At 39.6% G+C, this 20,612-nt stretch overlaps 2 protein-coding genes across 2 annotated transcripts; one reads left to right on the top strand and one right to left on the bottom strand.

The window, feature by feature from the left end:
* The first annotated feature begins 360 nt into the window (after positions 1–360).
* LOC107857188 (amidophosphoribosyltransferase, chloroplastic-like) lies at positions 361–2,618 on the top strand. Its single transcript, XM_016702127.2, has one exon. The coding sequence runs from the start codon at positions 859–861 to the stop codon at positions 2,557–2,559; it is 1,701 nt and encodes a 566-aa protein (XP_016557613.2). The 5' UTR covers positions 361–858; the 3' UTR covers positions 2,560–2,618.
* Positions 2,619–2,801: 183 nt separating this feature from the next.
* On the bottom strand, positions 2,802–12,266 carry LOC107844082 (NADH dehydrogenase [ubiquinone] 1 alpha subcomplex assembly factor 3). Its single transcript, XM_047400155.1, has 5 exons — positions 11,977–12,266; positions 5,961–6,075; positions 5,174–5,208; positions 3,995–4,095; positions 2,802–3,255 (listed from the first exon to the last, which is right to left on the bottom strand). Exons 1-5 carry the CDS (start codon positions 12,146–12,148, stop codon positions 3,169–3,171), a joined length of 510 nt encoding a protein of 169 aa, XP_047256111.1. The 5' UTR covers positions 12,149–12,266; the 3' UTR covers positions 2,802–3,168.
* Between the last annotated feature and the right edge of the window lie 8,346 nt (positions 12,267–20,612).

The following is a 20,612-nucleotide window of genomic DNA, read 5'->3' as shown; positions in this document are numbered from 1 at the left end:
AAACAAGATCAAATCCATCATCTATCAATAAAAATATGTTCCCTAAATAATTTCGTGATTATTTAATTTCATCAGTTTTACCCCTAAAATACCCAACTAAACTGCCCATAATATGTTATGACATGGGTGGTCAGGGAAGTAATGGTAATTGATAAGGAAAGGTTTTAGGTGCCTCCAAGCCCAATTCCAAGTGTGTGTTCCCTTTTCCACTCTCCGGAATTCTTTGTTAAATAGTCTTTTCAAGTCTCTTTTTAATTAAATAGACTATAAATTTTTATTTTTTAGAAAAATGATCTATTTTTGAGACAAATCTATTATCTATCCGACCGATATATAGACAGATCGATTATCTCCGACAAATCGATTATCGATCCGACCTATATATGGACGGACTAATTATCAATCCGACAAATGAGAAAATAGAAGTAGACCATTTTGCTAATGAAAATCTTGAAGAGGTTTAATAGCCAAATTTTCTCAGTAGGCCATTTTGCTAATTAAAAACTTAAACAGGCTTAATAACCAAATTTTCTCCTTACTTTCATAAACATTTTTTATTAGAATTGATTTGCTACCTAAATTTTTAATTGACAAAGATTCATTCCCCACCTTATAATCCCTATCTCATGAACAAAGTACTTTATTTCTAATTTAAACTGAGGAAAATAATTCTTATGTAGGTTTACATATTGGTTGTTAATTTCCTCCGAAAGTCTAATTTGCAACTCCTAAGTTGACTATATTTGTAATTCCTTTAATCTATCCTATTACGAGTATACGTGCCACATAAGTTTACTATAAATCTTTCTTATATAGTCATTGTTTTGCCAGTGTCCTTTGTAATCCCTTCAGCCACCCATGGCTGCCAGTGTTTCTGTTGCTTCTTCCACCACCAATCTCCTCGACCGACGACTCTTGTCGTCTCCACCTTGCAGAACAACTCCGGCCTATAAAAACATACTAATTAAACCGTACCAAGAACAATGTTTCTTGATCAACTCTTCCAATAAGAAGAGCCCCCGGTCCTTAGCTCCTATGGTTGTTAATTCTTCACGTAAATTAATGAATGTGGATCAACAACATGATCGTTATTTGGAAGACGACAAGCCTAGGGAAGAGTGTGGAGTGGTTGGCATCTATGGTGACCCAGAGGCCTCGCGCCTCTGCTATTTGGCACTCCATGCACTTCAACACCGCGGTCAGGAAGGTGCTGGTATGGTTTCTGTCCACAATAACGTTCTCAATTCGGCTACAGGTATTGGGTTGGTCTCTGATGTCTTCAACGAGTCGAATCTTGATCAACTTCCAGGTGACATGGCTATTGGTCACGTCAGGTATTCAACTGCTGCTGGCTCTTCTTCAATGCTGAAAAACGTTCAGCCTTTCGTTACAAGTTCTAAATTTGGATCCTTTGCTGTTGCCCACAATGGTAATTTTGTGAATTACCAATTGCTTCGTGCTGAACTTGAGCAGAAGGGGTCAATTTTCAGTACCACCTCTGATACGGAGGTAGTTCTTCACCTTATAGCAAAATCAAAGGCAAGGTCTTTTGTTTTGAGGATTCTTGAGGCTTGTGAGAAGCTCCAGGGAGCTTACTCAATGGTGTTTGTGACCGAGGATGGTAAGCTAGTTGCAGTAAGGGACCCCTTTGGGTTCAGGCCATTGGTTATGGGTAGAAGGAACAATGGCGCTATAGTTTTTGCTTCAGAGACATGTGCTTTGGACCTGGTTGACGCTACGTACGAAAGGGAGTTCCATCCTGGTGAGATGGCGCTAGTAGATGATATCAATAAACAACCTCAATCAATGTATCTCCTGAGGCCTCATATCCCTGAGCCTAAATCTTGCATCTTTGAGCACATTTACTTTGCCCAACCCAATTCAATAGTATTTGGGAAGTCAGTATACGAGTCCAGACATGCTTTCGGGGAGATTCTTGCTACAGAATCCCCTGTGGAGGGCTGTGATGCTGTGATAGCAGTACCAGATTCAGGTGTTGTAGCAGCACTTGGCTATGCAACCAAATCAGGGGTACCATATCAACAAGGCTTAATAAGATCACACTATGTTGGCAGGACATTTATTGAGCCATCCCAGAAGATTAGGGATTTCGGGGTGAAGCTTAAGCTCTCGCCGGTTAAAGCAGTATTGGAAGGGAAAACAGTGGTAGTTGTGGATGACTCAATCGTCAGAGGGACGACATCGTCAAAGATTGTGAGGCTGTTAAAGGAGGCAGGTGCGAAAGAGGTCCATATGAGGATTGCAAGCCCTCCAATTATAGCTTCTTGTTACTATGGAATAGACACTCCTAATGCAGAAGAATTGATATCTAACAGAATGAATGTGGAGGAGATTAGGAAGTTTATTGGGGCGGATTCTCTAGCCTTTCTGCCATCGGATAGCTTTCGTAGGTTATTAGGCAGTGATCATACAAACTTTTGTTATGCTTGCTTTACAGGCAAGTACCCACTCTACCCAAGTGCAGCTATGGAGGAGTCTATAGATGATACAATGAAGTCAACCATAGGGCAGCTCGGTGCACTAAAGCTCCCTCTATAATGAAGTCACCCCTAGCTGCTAAATAATTTTTTTTTATAGTGTTCTTGAATGATTCTTTGTGAATGTAATACTTTCATTCATTTATCATGTTTCATGCGAAACCAATTACATCTCCACTAGAACCAGCTCGACGAAAAAAGTAATGGTCAGTATTTAATTCTCAAGAAAGCTCAATGCAGTAACTCACAAGTCACAACAACAAAAGCACGTCAGGAAACAGGACATATTTAGTAAACAACTGCAGTCAATATTCACAAAATCAACAACCCTACCTGAATCTGATAAATATATATACTTCTTGCACAACAGATGAACCTCGAGCTTCTACAATGGGGAAACAATAGTTCTCTTTCTTGTGTTTATATTATTAGAATTACAAAATCTCCTAAAGACACAGCATTATGAATTGGTCCGCAAATACCCAGCACCATTAACATGTGATGTTCTTATCTCATTTTATCTAATTTCAAACATAGTCACGTCAAACTCGGGATGAAATGATTGGCAGGGTATTTTCTTTCATTTTGATTTCCAGTAAAAGCAAAGTGATTGGCTCGGATGAGTAATCAAATCTTGAATTGTTAAAGAAAAAGCATATACATGAAAGGCTTATGATTCTATTCCATATGGGAGAAGGGCAGCAGCCACAATCCTACCTTCTTCGTTTAGAATATTGTAAGTTGATGCAGCATTTCTCTGCAACATAGATGAAGTACAGAATGTAAGCAGCTTAAAATGGATGAGAGAAAGAAGAAAAGCTCCGACCAAGAAAAATGTGCAACATAAAAACATGATATGCGAATATCTATCTAATACGCAACCGGCAAAGCAAGCCATTAGAGTTCAGATAGCAATTTATTTTTTCATGTGAGTAGTCTGGTATCAATCTACCAAAACATGTGTCACAGTTATGGGCTCAGAACACCTAAACAGCATATTTTGTGAAAAATCACATGGATAGGAAATAGTATGTTTAAACAAAATTGAAAATTTAGAGAAGAGGAAGAGAAAATCCACTTACGAAACATTGGCTCATATCTTGAAATATTTATGCCTACCATAATGCTCATTTGAAATTCACTAACCAATAAGATAAGCACTAAACAAGTTAAAACGTCACTGTTCCAGATTCCGTTGCTGGCTAATCAAGTTGTATTTAACTCCTTTGTTCTGGGTCCAGGAATGTCAAGGAGATCCACCTTTTTTCATCTTCCAATATAAGTTTTGGACAAAAAGTTCCAGAAATGTAGAGTATGGTGGGGGCATGAATATAATGCAGTAAACAAAAATAGTATAGATACTGATCGGAACTTCTATGGCTAACCATCTCATCCATCAACACAATCTGATAACTACTATACAGAACATAAATGCTGACATATCCCCTTCATTTGGCACATCATTTTTCATAATAAACAAAGAACCATATACTTACAGAGTCAATTGCTTCCAATTTCATTCCAGTAGAATGAATAAAGCCACGAAGCTCAGGATTTACCCGTTGAATGTACTTCCCACAGCCAAGAAGAAGAATCTCTGCAGTAAAGTTATATTAGAAGGAAAGGGAAAAAAGAGCATGAACACTAATAGTAGTACAAACTTAAGAAGATAGTCATTCCTCAACAAAATCAGGAACCTAATCAATACCCTTAGTTTAAATGATAATCAAACTGGAGTTAGATTTTCTGTATAATTCCGACTTAACCATAGAATAATTTTTCTTATACTCATGGCTGCTTCTCCAAGTTCTTAAATCTGTATAAAAACAACAATATGTTTTTACCAAGCAAGTTCTTAATATGTTTGGAGGCATTTAAAACCTTGCATTTGCCCTTATGGCTTTGATCTAGTGGTAAGAATGTAGCTTGTGATCTGTGGGTAAGGCGTCGATGTGAGTTTGAACCCACCAGAGACAACATGGTATTTGAGTGGAGAAGGGTAGAGGGCGGATCCATTATCCACCAGGTTATAAATTATGCACCATTGGCCCTTGGGTTTTCTCGGCAATCCAGAAAAAAACTACTAAACTTTTAGACCTTTGAATGACTAGTTAAAATTTAAAAATTTTAACTACCTTAAATTACAAATTCAAACTATTTCCCTTGATTTCAAACAATACTAATACATAAAAGGGGTATATAAATTTCCCGAAATGATCAGTATCAATGACGAAATATTTGCTTATGTCATATGCCACATTGTGTTTAGCCAAGCGATCCAACAAAGCACATTTACAGCAGTAAATCCTTCTCAGTGAGGAAATTGCACCAGACAGATTTACTGCAATCTTACAGCGTGATGCGCATGTCAGAACTTGACACAGACTTGAATAATGTTTCCCCCTGTTATTTTTTTGAGAAAGATAATAGTAATATTTCCCCCTTTTATGTGGAAGACAAAATGAGATAAAGTCGTGCACCGCCGAAAGATTGTGAACATTCAATCAATGCTGCGAAGGAAAATGGGTAAACGGATTTGCAGACATCAAAACAGAAATAAAGATATTAACTTGCTTGGTCCACTTCTAACAATGCCATACATGAAAATGAAGGTAATTGCAGCGAAACATCAGCTGAGCACAGTATTCTTCAACAATAGACTGACTGCTACACACCTGGAACTGGCCGCACTGTCTGGAAGATCGATAAGCTGCATGCCACAGACCAATGACATGTCAGATGTGACTGTATAACCACATTGAAAAAAGAAACAATTGGGGTTTTAAGGGGAATGGTTTTTCATAAGCTACGTCCAGGCAATAAACTAAAGAGTTGAACTTTGTGACACAATAAAATGTCCAAACCTATGTAATACAACAGTTCTGAACTGTTACTTCCTTTACAGGCAATAAACTAAAGAGTTGAACTTTGTGACACAATAAAATGTCCAAACCTATGTAATACAACAGTTCTGAACTGTTACTTCCTTTACAGTAGTACCCCAAAATGAAATTTCCCATTTTGACCTGGCTAAGTTATAAAATGAGAGTTCTACTCTTGTATAGTTTATTTTCCAACGCAATGTGTAAAGATATGATTAAATTTTTAGCTTTGCCGACCCTTACAAGGAAAATTTACATATGATAGTGTAGAAGTTAGATCCAGGTAACTATTGTTCTTGTTTGACATATGATAGAACTTTCTTTTTAAGAAATTGGACACTTAAAAAGGGGAGTATCACATTCTTGCACCCTGCTGTCACTTTTGGTCATCCACTGTGCTACTGGGTATCTAACTATCTGCATCCTTAACTTCAATCGACCACAAGTTAAACCAGACTCAACCACTTCAATTGGCTGGTCCAATTTATAAAAATTTATCAGCAGTATTCCCTACTTCTAGTAGATTACTAGAAAAGAAGGTAAAATAAGTCTCTGTTCAATGAGGAAAAAAAGTACGTACCTTTCTGGAGTAACCTCGGAAAGGTTTTTGGGCTGCCAAGACATTAGCAAGTTCCCAACACAAAGCAAGCTACCTTCATAATGTACCCCATTAACTCTGAAACCAGTGTCAGTAAACCTACAAGAAGCCAGAAAAGATATTAAGATAAGAATCAACTGGTTATACATCAGGTACAGAAACATATTAAAATATGTTGAAGTTTGAGGAAAAAATACCACAACTTAATTTTTGTAAGAAAGGAAGTATGTTAACACCAAATTTGGGGTTTAGCATTGAATGAAGCCATTTGTGCATTTCTTAGGCTATCTGATTGGATAATGACCACATTAATTTAAATTGAACCACAATGTTCCGACATGGGCAACACCCTTTGAAGCTTGTTATCAATCATGGCAATGTTACCTAGATGACATAAGCCAAACAGTCACCCTAAAGGATTGGAAAAAGAAGAAAAGATATCGTGCACAAGTCACATAAGATTTTACGTATGGCGACCCACACAAGTAATTGGTTCTCAATGAGTAAGAAACAAACGAATGTCGGGTGAACGTGAAATTAAGGTGGTTAGTATCAACATGAAAAACACACAATCCACCAAGCAAGGAACCATCTCAACATTAATTAAACATGCCGAACCTTTAACAATCAATCCAGACCACATTTTGAAGGATGTTCCTACAGCTATAAACAAGACCCTTGTATATAGATAGATATCATCCATCACACATTGCATGTTCCCCGTATTTTCTTAGATGGTGGAGGATTTCTTGGAATTCTCTTGGATGACTTTTCATTAGTGGGTGACTCGTTTGAGAGAACGTTTTCACATACCACATATTCAACTCTTTTCCACTAACTCAGTTTGTTTACAAATTTCTATACACTCCAAGCACTACTATCTTTCTTAGTCCCAAGATTTACGCCCTTTGTTCACATGCTTTCACTTCATGCTAATCGAGCCCAAGACTTGATTACTACGATCTGAAGTAAACTAGGAACTCATCGCAGAGGAGCAGAGCCCCCTCAATGTTAATCGCCTGACTTTACTGGGAATCACTAGAGTGGATCAACCCCTCATCCAGCTTATCAGTACTCTACCAACATAGTAATAGAGGAACTTATGATGGAAACTCTACCAAATTACCATTCTATGTTAATTTAGAACGTGGGGCATTAATAAATTAAATTAAATTTCAAAAGAGAGGCAAAAGAAGCATCTTCATAAAAAAGATATTAAAAAAAGAAGACATCCACCCCTGAGTGCAATGAGGCTATAGATCATATCGATTGAACCAGATAGAGGGATTTATGATGGAAACTCTACCAAATTACCATTCTATGTTAATTTGGAACGTGGAGCATTAATAAATAAAATTAAATTCCAAAAGAGAGGCAAAAGAATTCCAAGTATATCAAATGGTCCATCAAATTATTATTTCATCCTTCAGAATTAAACAATGTTACCAAATTTCCCTTTTAACTCCCTCCATCCACCCCACCCTACCCCCACCTTCCACCAGTAGACAGAACGAGAAGACTAAGAGAGTAAAACTAAAATAATTTCTAGTTACTTAATCTTGTGGCATTTCCTCTTTAACTGCCAGAAAGATTTACAAGGTTATAACATATATAAATCTTGCTAAGTGGAATGAACAAAGAACTATTTTCTACCCTAGCACTAAGAAAATAGCAAGTCTATCAAATGGTCCATCAAATTATTATTCCATCCTTCACAGAATTAAACAACTTTACCAAATTTCTTTTTGAACTTCACCACCTTCAACCAGTAGATAGAACGAGCGACTAACAGATTAATTAGTAACATAATTTCCAGTTCAGCTATATCTTAATCTTGTGGCATTTCCTCTTTAACTGCCATAAAGACTTAGAAGATTATAACATGCATCAATCTTGCTGAGTGGATTGAACAAAAACTATTTTCTACTCTATCACTAAGAATATCAAGTATATCAAACTTTCCATCAAATTATCATTTCATCCTTCCCCTTTCAACAAATTTACCAAATTCCCTTTTCAACTCCCCCTCCAATCCCATCCCCCACCCAACCCTTCAACCAGTAGATAGAACAAGAAGTCTAACAGAGTAACATAACTTCTAGTTCACATAAACCTTAATCTTGTGGCATTTCCTCTTTAATTGCCATAAAGATTTACAAGATTCAGACATATATAAATCTTGCTAAGTGGAATGAACAAAAACTATTTGCTACTCTATCACTAACAATAGCAAGTATATGGAGTGGGAGGGAGGCCAAGATTTGGCCGCGGGGGGGGGGGGGGGGAGTGGAGGGCGTGTGGATAGTGACGGTAGGCTGAGGGTTGGGTCTTAGAATATAGGAACCCTTCAGGGTAAGTCCATAGAGCTTGTGAAGATTCTTAGGAAGAGGAGGATCAACATTGCGTGTGTCCAAGAGACCAAGTGGGTAGGGTCTAAGGCTAGGGATGTGGATGGTTACAAGCTGTGGTACTCTGGGAGCGAGAGGCGTAGGAATGGAGTTGGCATCTTAGTAGATGAAGAGCTTAGAGGTCAGGTAGTGGAGGTGAAGAGGATCAACGATAGGTTGATGACTATTAAGTTGGTCATTCGGGGGTTTACCCTGAACGTGTGTAGTGCTTATGCGCCGTAAGTGGGATCGGAGGGGGAAGAGAAGATGCGGTTTTGGGAGGCTTTGGAGGAGGTGGTGAGAGGCGTGCCTAGTTCGGAGAAGATTGTTGTAGCAGGGGATTTCAACAGGCACATCGGGGCGTTACCGGGAGGCTTTGGTGATGTGCATGGTGGTTTTGGTTTTGGGGAGAGAAATAAAGAGGGGGCGACCCTATTGGAGTTTGCGAGGGCCTTTGGGCTGGTGGTGGTGAACTCGGGCTTCCCGAAGAAGGACAAGCACCTGATCACCTTTCGAAGCTCGATAGCCAGGACCCAGATTGACTTTTTGTTGCTTAGAAAAGAGGATAGGGCGTTGTGTAAGGACTGTAAAGTCATCCCGAGTGAGAATCTTTCGACCCAGCATAGGCTCTTGGTTATGGATTTGGGTATAAAGAAGAACAGAAAGAGGAGGAGTAAGGAGTGTAGACCTAGAATTAAGTGAGGCGGCCTGACGCCAGTGAATGCGTGGGAGATAGGGGAGAGGTTGGCGGGAATGGGGGTGTGGGAGTGTAGGGGGGACGTGGATAGTATGTGGGACAGGGCGGCAAGGTGCATCAGGGAGAATGCAAGTGAGGTGTTGGGTGTTTCTAGGGGCCGGGCCGGGCACCATCGGGGGGATTGGTGGTGGAATGAAGAGGTTGAGAAGAAAGTGGGGACCAAGAAAGGGGCGTATGCTAAGTTGGTGGAAAGTAAGGACGAAGAGGAGAAGCGGGTAAACAGGAAAGAGTACAAGCTAGCGAGGAAGGAGGCTAAGTCAGCAGTCATGGCAGCTAAGACGGCTGCTTTTGAGAGCTTGTATGCAGGGTTACAGGGGAAAGGAGGGGAGAAAAAGTTGTTTAGACTCGCTAAGGATAGGGAGAGGAAGGGTCGTGACCTCGATCAGGTGAGGTGCATTAATGGAGAGGACGGTAGAGTGTTGGTGGAGGACGGCCACATTAAGAAGAGATGGCAGTCGTACTTTCATAGGCTCTTGAATGACGAAGGGGATAGAGCTATTGTGTTAGGGGAACCGGAGCACTCAGAGGAGTGTCGGGATTTTAGCTATTGTAGACGTTTTAAGGTAGAAGAGGTTAGACAGGCTATCCGCAGGATGAGAAGGGGTAGGGCGACGGGGCCGGATGAGATACCGGTGGAGTTTTGGAAGTTCGTTGGAGAGGCTGGTGTAAGGTGGTTGACTGGATTGTTTAATGAAATCTTCAGGAGGGCAAAGATGCCCGAGGCTTGGAGGTGGAGTACCATAATCCCTCTCTATAAGAATAAGGGGGACATTCAGAGTTGCAATAACTATAGGGGGATTAAGTTATTGAGTCACTCTATGAAGATCTGGGAGAGAGTGGTCGAGGTGAGGCTGAGACGGATAGTGTCTATTTTGGAAAACCAGTTCGGATTTATGCCCGGCCGCTCGACGACGGAGGAAATCCACCTGGTACGGAGATTGGTAGAACAGTATAGGGAAAGAAAGAAGGATCTGCACATGGTGTTTATCGACCTGGAGAAGGCTTACGACAAAGTCCCCAGGGAGGTGCTTTGGAGATGCTTGGAGGTGAGTGGAGTACCGCTGGTATATATCAGAGCAATTAAGGATATGTGTGATGGAGCGAAAACCCAGGTGAGGACGGCGGGAGGAGACTCATTTCACTGTCCTGACAGGATTGCATCAGGGATATACTCTTAGTCCCCTTTTTGTTTGCGTTGGTGATGGATGTGTTGACGCGGCGTATTCAAGGGGAAGTGCCGTGGTGTATGCTTTTTGCAGACGATGTAGTTCTGATAGATGAGACTCGAGGGGGTGTGAATGACAAATTAGAGGTGTGGAGGCAAACTCTTGAGTCTAAAGGGTTCAGGGTGAGCAGAAGCAAGACAGAGTATGTGGAATGCAAGTTTAATGACGTGAGGCGGGAGAATGAGGTAGTAGTGAAGCTGGAAGCACAGGAGGTATGTAAGAGGGATAATTTCAAGTATCTTGGGTCCGTGATCCAGAGTAACGGTGAGATTGACGAGGATGTCTCGCACCGTATTGGGGCGGGATGGATGAAGTGGAAGCTCGCGTCGGGGGTGCTGTGTGATAAGAAGGTGCCGCCCAAGCTTAAAGGCAAATTCTACAGGGTGGTAGTCCGTCCGGCCTTGTTGTATGGAGCGGGGTGTTGGCCAGTTAAGAACTCCCACATCTAAAAAATGAAGGTGGCAGAAATGCGGATGTTGCGCTGGATGTGTAGGCTGACTAGAGGGGATAGAGTTCGGAATGAGACTATCCGGGAGAAGGTTGGTGTGACTTCAGTGGAGTGCAAGATGCGGAAAGCACGATTGAGATGGTTCGGACACGTGAAGAGGAGGGGCATGGATGCCCCGGTCCGTAGGTGTGAGAGGCTAGCGTTGGATGGTTTTAGGCGGGGTAGGGGTAGGCCGAAAAAGTACTGGGGTGAGGTGATTAGGCGGGACATGGAACAGTTACAGCTCACCGAGGACATGACCCTAGATAGGAAGGTCTGGAGGACGCGAATTACGGCAGAGGACTAGGGCCAGTTTGGGTCGCTAGTGTAGGGAATTACTTGGTGGGGGTTTTATTCCTGTTATGATTCCGTGTTTCGTGTTCCATGTTGCATTACGAATGTGTGTGCTTTCCTCTGCTCTCCTCTGTTTTATATTACTTATGGGTGCCGTATTTATGTTATGTAATCTGCTTCTGTGCTTTACTATGTGTTTGTGTGGTATCTCGTGCCTTGAGCCGGGGGCCTATCGGAAACAGCCTTTCTACTTCTTTAGAGGTAGAGGTATGGACTGCGTACATCTTACCCTCCCAGACCCCACTAGGTGGGAATACACTGGGTTTGTTGTTGTTGTTGTACCAAATTTCATTATCAAATGGTCCATCAAATTATCATGAAGTAAGGCACAGAGGGTAAAAGTAAATTTCAGCTACAACAACAACCCAGAGTGATCCGACAAGTGGTGTTTGAGAAGGGTAGAGTGTCACAGACATTATCTACGAGGTAGAGAGGCTTTTTTCGAAAGAAATTTCAGCTAGTATATTGTAAAACTGCCAATATCAGGTGAAATTAAAAGTTCTACAAGTCCATTGATACAATAAACCTCCTCAACAAATATAATGACGGTCAATTAGCATGCCTAAGCTGCATGAAGAACTCTAACCATTAACTGCAATTTACTAAAACCATATGAATGTCAAATAATTGGTTGAATTAGCTACTCAATACGAACACCTAAAATTGGAAAAAAAAAGAAAAGAAGAACAAATTGCAAGTGTTCTTCAGATAAAATAGGTCGATTACACTACTAAATTGATGAAAAAAGCAACATGTAACAAAAATTATAGTAGTAATTGAAGAATAATAGGAAAGTAGAGCAATTGATCTTCAGGAACATTATTAATAAGATTGATTTGATCGTATAAGGAGAATGCTCGTCTCAGTGAAGGCAATGGTTGATTAGACGGCATATGATTTGTTGTTCTCTTTGTTATAGCTCGCATCAACGTCGCCGTTGCTTTCTCTCTCACCGCCATTTCCTCCGCCGTCCGTTTTCCAAGTTCTACAGAAGAATTATCAACGTTAGGAGATCATTTTTTGTTATTTTGACTTTTCCTCCTCAACTTTTGCTACTAGTGCAATCAGAACCTTGAAGAATTTGGAACACCGTATAAGCTCTTAGATTTTATTTTCTGGGAATCTAAGTAGAATTATTATGAAATGTTCAACGTTTGTGTAGTACTTTTACTTTTACTACTATTTTATTATTACTCTGTAGAAGAGCAACCAAACAAGCACCTTTTGGTCGTCATGTGTGCTTGGGTTCAAGGGTAACTTAGTTTTTTAAAGAATTTTTTTTGTCGATTATTTATCCTGCTATTGTTAGGAAAGACGGGCACACAATCAAAAAGCCCGACGGGGCAGCAGTGGAAAATACCAAGACTAAACTTTCCCTTTCAACTTGAACCAAGAGGAGACAAGCAAACCAAGAAAAACAAAGTAATATGGCAGCAAATGAATTACCACACAAATGCGATAGGGCAAGAATAAAGGCAATCATATAAGACACCAAATTTACGTGGAAAACCCTTCGGTGTGAAGAGTAAAAAACCACGGGACCAAACCTCCACTATAATCACCAAAGAGTTACAATATTGTCCTCCAAAATGGCCACAAAACAAGTGCCAAATAATAAGAAACAATACATAAACCACAACACGAAACACTAGAGAAATAAAAGAGTGAAAATACAAAAACGCAGCTACTGTTTGGGAATGAAGAACAGGAGCTACAAGATAACAAATCAAGCTCTATCAGTTCCTAATCAAAGATTGAGTAAGAGGAACAAACAGTCCAAAAATCAGCTCAATCAGACAAGAAATGAAGCGGGAATCGCAATTTGAAATTGACAGCTGTGGCTGAAATTTAGGTGCGAAAATCAGTTTTGTTTTTCTCTCTTTGGTTGCTGAAAACTCTCTTTTTGTGATGGTGAATAAGACCTAAAAAGATCAATATATACACCCCATAGTAATGGGCCTATGGGCAAAAGTGGGTTCGTCCAAATTGAGCTTCATTTATCCACATAGGAAGGGAAAAAGACCCAATAACCCAACAATTCTCCCCCTCCCAACTATGTGGAGGAGACCGCTATCCCGGCATCATGCAACAATCTTCAAACTTACCTCTTGACAAAGCTTTAGTCATTATTTCAGAACCATTATCATCCGTATGAATCTTCTCAAGTTCAAGCAACTTAGAATCCAATACATCCCGAATCCAATAGTATCTCACATCAATGTGTTTAGACCGATCATGAAATGTAGAATTCTTGCCAAGATGTATGACACTTTGGCTGTCGCAATGAAGCACATACCTCTCTCGAGCACAACCAATTTCCCCCAAGAATCTCTTCATCCAAAGCAATTCTTTACAAGCTTCAACGACAGCAATAAGCTCAGCTTCTGTAGTAGATAGAGCAACACATTTTTGCAACCTAGATTACCAAGACACAGCTCCCCCTGCAAAAGTAACCAAATACCCTGAAGTAGACTTGCGAGTATCAACATCACCGGCTATATCTGAATCAGTATAACCATAAATACTAGGCTTCCCCGTACCAAAATACAAACTCAGACTAGAAGTGCCACAAAGATATCTCATAATCCACTTCACAGCATTCCAATGTTCTCTTCCCAGATTAAAAGAAAACGACTAACAATACCAACCACATGAGCAATATCCAGTCTTGTGCAAACCATTGCATATATCAAAATACCAATAGCTGAAGCATAAGGAACTTTCTTCATATCTTCCTTCTCATCATCACTGGAAGGACACTGCTTCGTGCTCAACTTAAAGTGTATAGCTAAAGGTGTACTGACAACCTTAGCCTTGTCCATGTTAAACCTTCAAAGTACTTTCTGAATATACTTCTCTTGTAATAAACACAACTTCTTGGCCTTCCTATCATGGACAATCTGCATGCCAAGAATCTGCTTTGCTGGTCCTAAGTCTTTCATAGAAAAAGACTTACTCAATTCTTGCTTCAACTTTTGAATCTTGCAAGCATTATGACCAACAATAAGCATGTCATCAACATAAAGAAACACAATAATAAAGTCACCATCAGAGAATTTTTGCACAAAAATGCAATGGTTTGAAGTAGTCTTCTTGAAGCCCTGCGGACTCATAAAGGAACCAAACTTCCTGTACCACTGGCTAGGAGCTTGTTTCAAACCATACAAGCTTTTCTTTAATTTGCAAACATAATTCTTTTTTTCCTTGACTTCAAAACCTTCGGGTTGCTCCATATAAATTTCTTCATCTAAGTCATCATGGAGAAAAGCAGTTTTAACATCCATTTGCTCAACCTCTAAATCTAGACTTGCAGCTAAGCCTAGAACCACACAAATGGATGACATCTTTACAACCGGAGAAAATATCTCATCAAAATCAACTCCCTTTTTCTGGTTAAATCCCTTCACAACCAATCTATCTTTGTATCGTGGAATTGGATTACCATCTTCATGCTTTACCCGAAAAACCCACCTATTTTCAAAGTTTTTCTGTCTTTAGGCAGCTTAACCAAATCAAAGGTATGATTATCTTGCAAAGATTTAATTTTATCTTCTATAGCATCAAACCACTTTTCTTTTTCTTCACTTTCCATGGCCTCATCAAGACTCGTAGGTTCTCCTCCATCAGTCAAGAGTACATACTCACTGGGTGAATAACGAGATGAAGGTATTCTTTTTCTTATAGATCGTCTGAGAGAACTCTCTGGAACATCAACAACTAGTTGCTGATCAACCATATCAACTTATACTGGAGCATCAATAACTTCTTGCTGGTCATTCTGAACATGATCATCATCTTCATTATCAACTTGATTTTTATCATCATGAAGATTTTCTTTAGGAGCAGTAGTCAAAGGAACTGGATCAACATCAGCTAGGCTCTCACTACTCTGAGAATCAACCTTCTCAGCTTGTTAAAATCTTCAATTGTTTGGTCTTCAAAGAACACAACATCGCAACTTCTAATAAGTTTCTTCTCTACTAGATCATAGAAACGATAGCTAAATTCATCTTAACCATAACCAATGAAGATACACTGTCTAGTTTTAACATCCAACTTTGACCTTTCATCCTTAGGAACATTCCCAAAAGATTTACACCCAAAGACTCTAAGATGATCATAAGAAACATTCTTACCAGACCAAACTCTGTCAGGGACATTACCATTTAAAGCAACAGTAGGAGATAAATTGATAACATAAATAGTCGTATTAAGTGCTTCTGCCCAAAAGGAATCTGGCAGCTTAGTATCTGAAAGCATATATCTAACCCTCTAACTAGTGTTCTATTCGTTCTCTCTGCTAAGCCATTCAACCGAGGAGTCTTTGGAGGAGTTTTCTGATGCCGAATACCCTGCTCTCTGTAATATCTATCAAAAGGACCAATATACTCACCACCATTATCTGAACGGATGCATTTCAATTTCTTCCCTGTCTGTCTTTAAACCAAGGCCAGAAAATTCTTGAACACATCAAGTACTTGATCCTTGGACTTCAAAGGAAATACCCAGATTTTGCGAGAATGATCATTAATAAATGTCACAAAGTAAAGTGCACCACCATGAGACCTTACTTTAAAAGGACAACACAAATCAGAATGCACCAACTCCAGCAAATCGAGCTTTCTTGAAGGTGGATGACTCTGAAAAGAAACTCTTTTCTGTTTACCGACTAAGCAATGAACACACTTCTTCAACTTTGCTTGTTTTAATCTAGAAAGTAAATTTTTCTTAGCCAAACTATCAATCCCCTTCTCACTCATATGACTCAACTGTCTATGCCACAACTCTGATGAAGTATCATTCTCCACCAAGTTTATCAAGCCTCTAGAAGTAGAGACCTGAAATATGTACAAGTTAGACAACTTGTCACCTCGAGCCACAATCATCGAACCTCTAGTAAGCTTCCACTGGCCAGCACCAAGGGTAGTAACATAATCCTCATCATCAAGACTTCCTACAGAAATCAAATTCAGGCGAACATTTGGAGCATGCTTGACATTATTGAGAACTAGTTTGGAACCATTGTTACTTTCCAAACAAATCGTGCCAATGCCAAGTACTTTAACTTCATCATTATTGCCCATTTCCAATATCCCAAAATTACCTGGAGTATAAGAAGAAAATAATTCCTTCTTTGGCGTAACATGAGATGTAGCACCAGAATCCACAAACCAGCTAGACTCATCGCGAACAAGATTAATGACATTCTCACCACAAGCAACAAGAAGATCATCATTAGCAACAACAGCAACACGATTTTCATTATCGTCTTCTTTCTTTTGCCATCTTATATCTCTCTTATGCTTGTAATAATATTTCATGATATGCCCCTTTTTGTTGCAATAGTCACATGTAATATTCTTGAATTTGGACCTTGACTTATTTCTACTTTTATCTCTATCATTTGAATCTCTGGACTTATTTTTCCCCCCTCTCTTCAGTAACCAAAATATCAGAGTGTGAAGATGAAAAAGATAAGGCCTGAGATCTTCTTCTCATCTATTCATTCAAGACACCACTCTTAATATATTCCATAGTTACAATACCACCGGGAGCAGAATTAGTCAAAGAAACTCGAAGAGTTTCCCAAGAGTCAGGCAGAGTAGTAAGAAACCAAAGTCCCTGAATTTCTTCATCAAATTTTACACTCATTTCGGAAAGCTGGTCAAGGACACCCTGAAAATTATTAATATGATTAGAAATAGGACTGCCCTCTTTATACCTAATAATCATCAATTGCTTAAGCAGGAATAACTTGTTATTGCCAGTCTTCGAAGCATAAAGTGTCTCGAGCTTGTCCCACAAACTTCTAGCATGTGTCTCATTCACAATATGGTTTCTAACATTATCTTCAAACCATTGTCTGATATAGCTATAAACCTGTAAGTGCTTAAATTCCCAATCCTCATCTGTCATGGATTCAGGTTTAGTAGATGCAAACACAGGTAGATGCATTTTCTTGACAAAAAGATCTTTCATCTTGCCTTTCCAAGTATGATAGTTACTACTATTCAAACACACTATCTTGCTCATATTTTCCTCCATCATTCAAATATACAATCAACAATAACCAACGCTTTGATACCACTTATTAGGAAAGACGGGTACACAATCAAAAAGCCCGACGGGGTAACAATGGAAAATACCCAAGACTAAACTTTCCCTTTCAACTTGAACCAAGAGGAGACAAGCAAATCAAGAAAAATAAAGTAATATGGCAGAAAATGAATTACCACACAAATGCGATAGGGCAAGAATAAAGGCAATCACACAAGCTACCAAATTTACGTGGAAAACCCTTCGGTGTTAAGAGTAAAAAACCATGGGACCAAACCTCCAATATAATAACCAAAGAGTTACAATATTATACTTTAAAATGGCCACAAAATAAGTGTCAAACAACAAGAAATAATACATAAACCACAACACCAAACACTAGAGAAACAAAATAGTGAAAGCACCAAAAAATGTAGCTACTGTTTGGGAATGAATAATAGGAGCTACAGGCCATTAAATTAAGATACATCAGTTCCTAATCAATATTGAGATGACAAAAATAAGAATTCCAAAAATCAGCTCAATCGAACAAGAAACGAAGCGGAAATCGCAATTTGAAGTTAACAGCTGTGGCTAAATTTTAGGTGCAAAAATCAGCTTTATTTTTATCTCTTTGGCTGCTGAAAACTCTCTTTTTGTGATGGTGAATAAGACCTAAAAAGATCAATATATATACCCATAGTAATGGGCCTATGGGCAAAAGTGGGTTGGTCCAAATTGGGCTTTATTATCCACATAGGAAGGGAAAAAGACTCAATAACCCAACAGCTATTTGTATTCATTTTCCATTGTTTACACCGCCTCTTCTCACAAAAAATTGATCCGCTGCAATTTTCTTCTTTTTCATTCCATCTCAACTGAATTATTTTTTTTGGATCTTTTTTAGCTATAGAGATTTGAGATAATGAGTTTTACTGTTTCAAATTTTAATTTTTCATGTGCTTTGGGTGGACTGTTAGTTTGAACGGTTGAAAAATTATTATTAATTTATGTCATCTTGTATTTTGCTTTTCATCTTTTAGTTTTTTGCTCTGTTCATTCAACCTGCTTTTATTTGTGTTTCTTGGTTGGATTTAATTATATGATTTTCTTGAGTTGAGAATTAAGTTTGTTTCTTTGTGCAGCTTGAGCCTGAAAAAACTGTCTTTCTAATTTCCCTATTTGTGATGAAAATTTTTACTTCATTGTTTTGTTGTTGCTTTAATTTTGTCATTTTTGTGCTCAGCCTTCTCCGCACTTTCACTTGCAGTCACGCTTGCCATTTATGAGTTCTCTTCTATAATTGCTTTGCTTTTGTGTTTTATTATTTGATTTGGAGTTCTCTAACTGTTTGATGTTGCATCTTCCTCAAATTTCATTATTCATGATTTCTTCTTTCTGTGATTTGGTATGTTGATTGGTAAAAATAATATTCACAACACATTCTCACATTTTGTTGTTATAGGGTATTTTCATATTCATACATAAAAAACAAAGTAACAAATATAAAAAAAAAGCTCAAACTACCTCATAAACAGAGACATATAGAATTTGTAGTTTTTGGGAGGATTTGGATAAGGTGGTGAGAAGTGTGCCTAGCTCGGAGAAGATTGTCAGAGTAGAGGACTTCAATGGGTACATTGGGGTTTGTCGGGAGGCTATGGTGATGTGCATGAGGGTTTTGGTTTCGGTGATAGAAATGGGGAAAGAGCTGCTCTGTTGGATTTTGCGAGGGCCTTTGGGCTGGTGGTAGTGAATTCAAGCTTTCCAAAAAAGGAGGATCACCTAATTACCTTCCGAAGCATGATAGCCAAGACCCAAATTGACTTTCTGCTGCTTAGGAAGGGGGACAGGGGGTTGTGTAGGGACTGTAAAGTCATTCTGATTGAGCATCTTTCGACCTAGCATAGGCTTCTAGTAATGGACTTATTTATCAAGAAGAGCAAGAAGAGAAGGGTCGGGAAAGGTCGACCTAGAATAAAATGGGGTGGCTTGATGCCAGTTAGTGCTCTGGAGATAGGGGAAAGATGGCGGAAATACGGGTGTGGGAGTGCAGGGGGGACGTGGATATTATGTGGGATAGGGCGACCTGCTGCATCACAGAGATTTCTAGAGAAATGTTTGGTGTTTTGAGGGGTTGGGCAGGTCGTTATAAGGGGGACTGGTGGTGCAATGAAGAAGTGAGGAAGAAAGTGCATATTAATTTGATTGAGAGTAAAGCTGAAGAGAAGAAACAGATGAATATGGAGGTCTACAAAGTAGCAAGGAAGGAGGCTAAGTTAGCAGCATTCGAGAGCTTGTATGCAGGGTTAGAGGAGAAAGGTGGGGATAAGAGGTTGTATAGGCTTGCTAAGGCTAGGAAGAGGAAGGGTCGTGACCTTGACCAGGTGAAGTACATTAAGGGGGAGAATGGTAGTGTTTTGGTGGAGGACGTTCACATCAAGAGGAGATGGATGAAATACTTCCATAGACTTTTGAACGAGGAGGCAGACAAAGGCATTGAGTTAGGGGAGCTGGAGCACTCGAAGGAGAGCCGTGATTTCAGTTACTGTAGGCGTTTTAAGGTTAAGGAGGTCAGAGAGGTGATTCGTAGGATGCGGAGGGGTAGGGCGACGGGGCTCGATGAGATCCCGATGAATTTTTAGAAGTATGCAGGTGAGGCAGGTTTAAGGTGGTTGACTGATCTATTTAATGACATATTCAAGACTGTAAGGATGCTTAAGTCGTGGAGATAAAGTACGATGATTCCATTATATAAAAACAAGGGTGACATTCAGAGTTGCAACAACTATAAGGGTATTAAGCTGTTGAGTCACACTATGAAGATTTGGGAGAGAGTGGTGGAGCAAAGAATGAGGAGGGTCATGTCCATTTTGGAGAATCAATTTAGATTTATTCTTGATCACTCGATGACAGAGGCAATCCACCTGGTGAGGAGATTGGTGGAGCAGTATAGAGAAAGGAAGAGGGACTTACACATGGTGTTCATCGACCTGGAAAAGACATATAATAAAGTCCCGATGGAGGTTATTTAGAGATTTTTGGAGCTGATAAGGGTCCCGGTGGCGTACATTAGAGCTATTAGGGACATGTACGATGGAGGAAAGACACAGGTGAGGACGACGGGAGGAGACTCAAAGCATTTTTTGATCGAAAATGGGTTGCATCAGGGATTGACTCTTAGTCCATTCCTTTTTACGTTAGTGATGGACGTATTGACATGGATTTTTCAAGGTGAGGTGCCTTGGTGTATGTAATTTGTGGATGATGTAGTGCTGATTGATAAGACACGGGGGGAGGGGGAGGGGTGTAAATGACAAATTGAAGGTTTGGAGGCAAACTCTTGAGTCTAAGGGGTTTAGGTTGAGTAGGTCCAAGACGGAGTAT

This window comes from Capsicum annuum, chromosome 1 (assembly GCF_002878395.1).
Source record: "Capsicum annuum cultivar UCD-10X-F1 chromosome 1, UCD10Xv1.1, whole genome shotgun sequence".
Lineage (NCBI taxonomy): Eukaryota > Viridiplantae > Streptophyta > Magnoliopsida > Solanales > Solanaceae > Capsicum > Capsicum annuum.
This window is presented reverse-complemented; position numbering and strand designations above follow the sequence as displayed.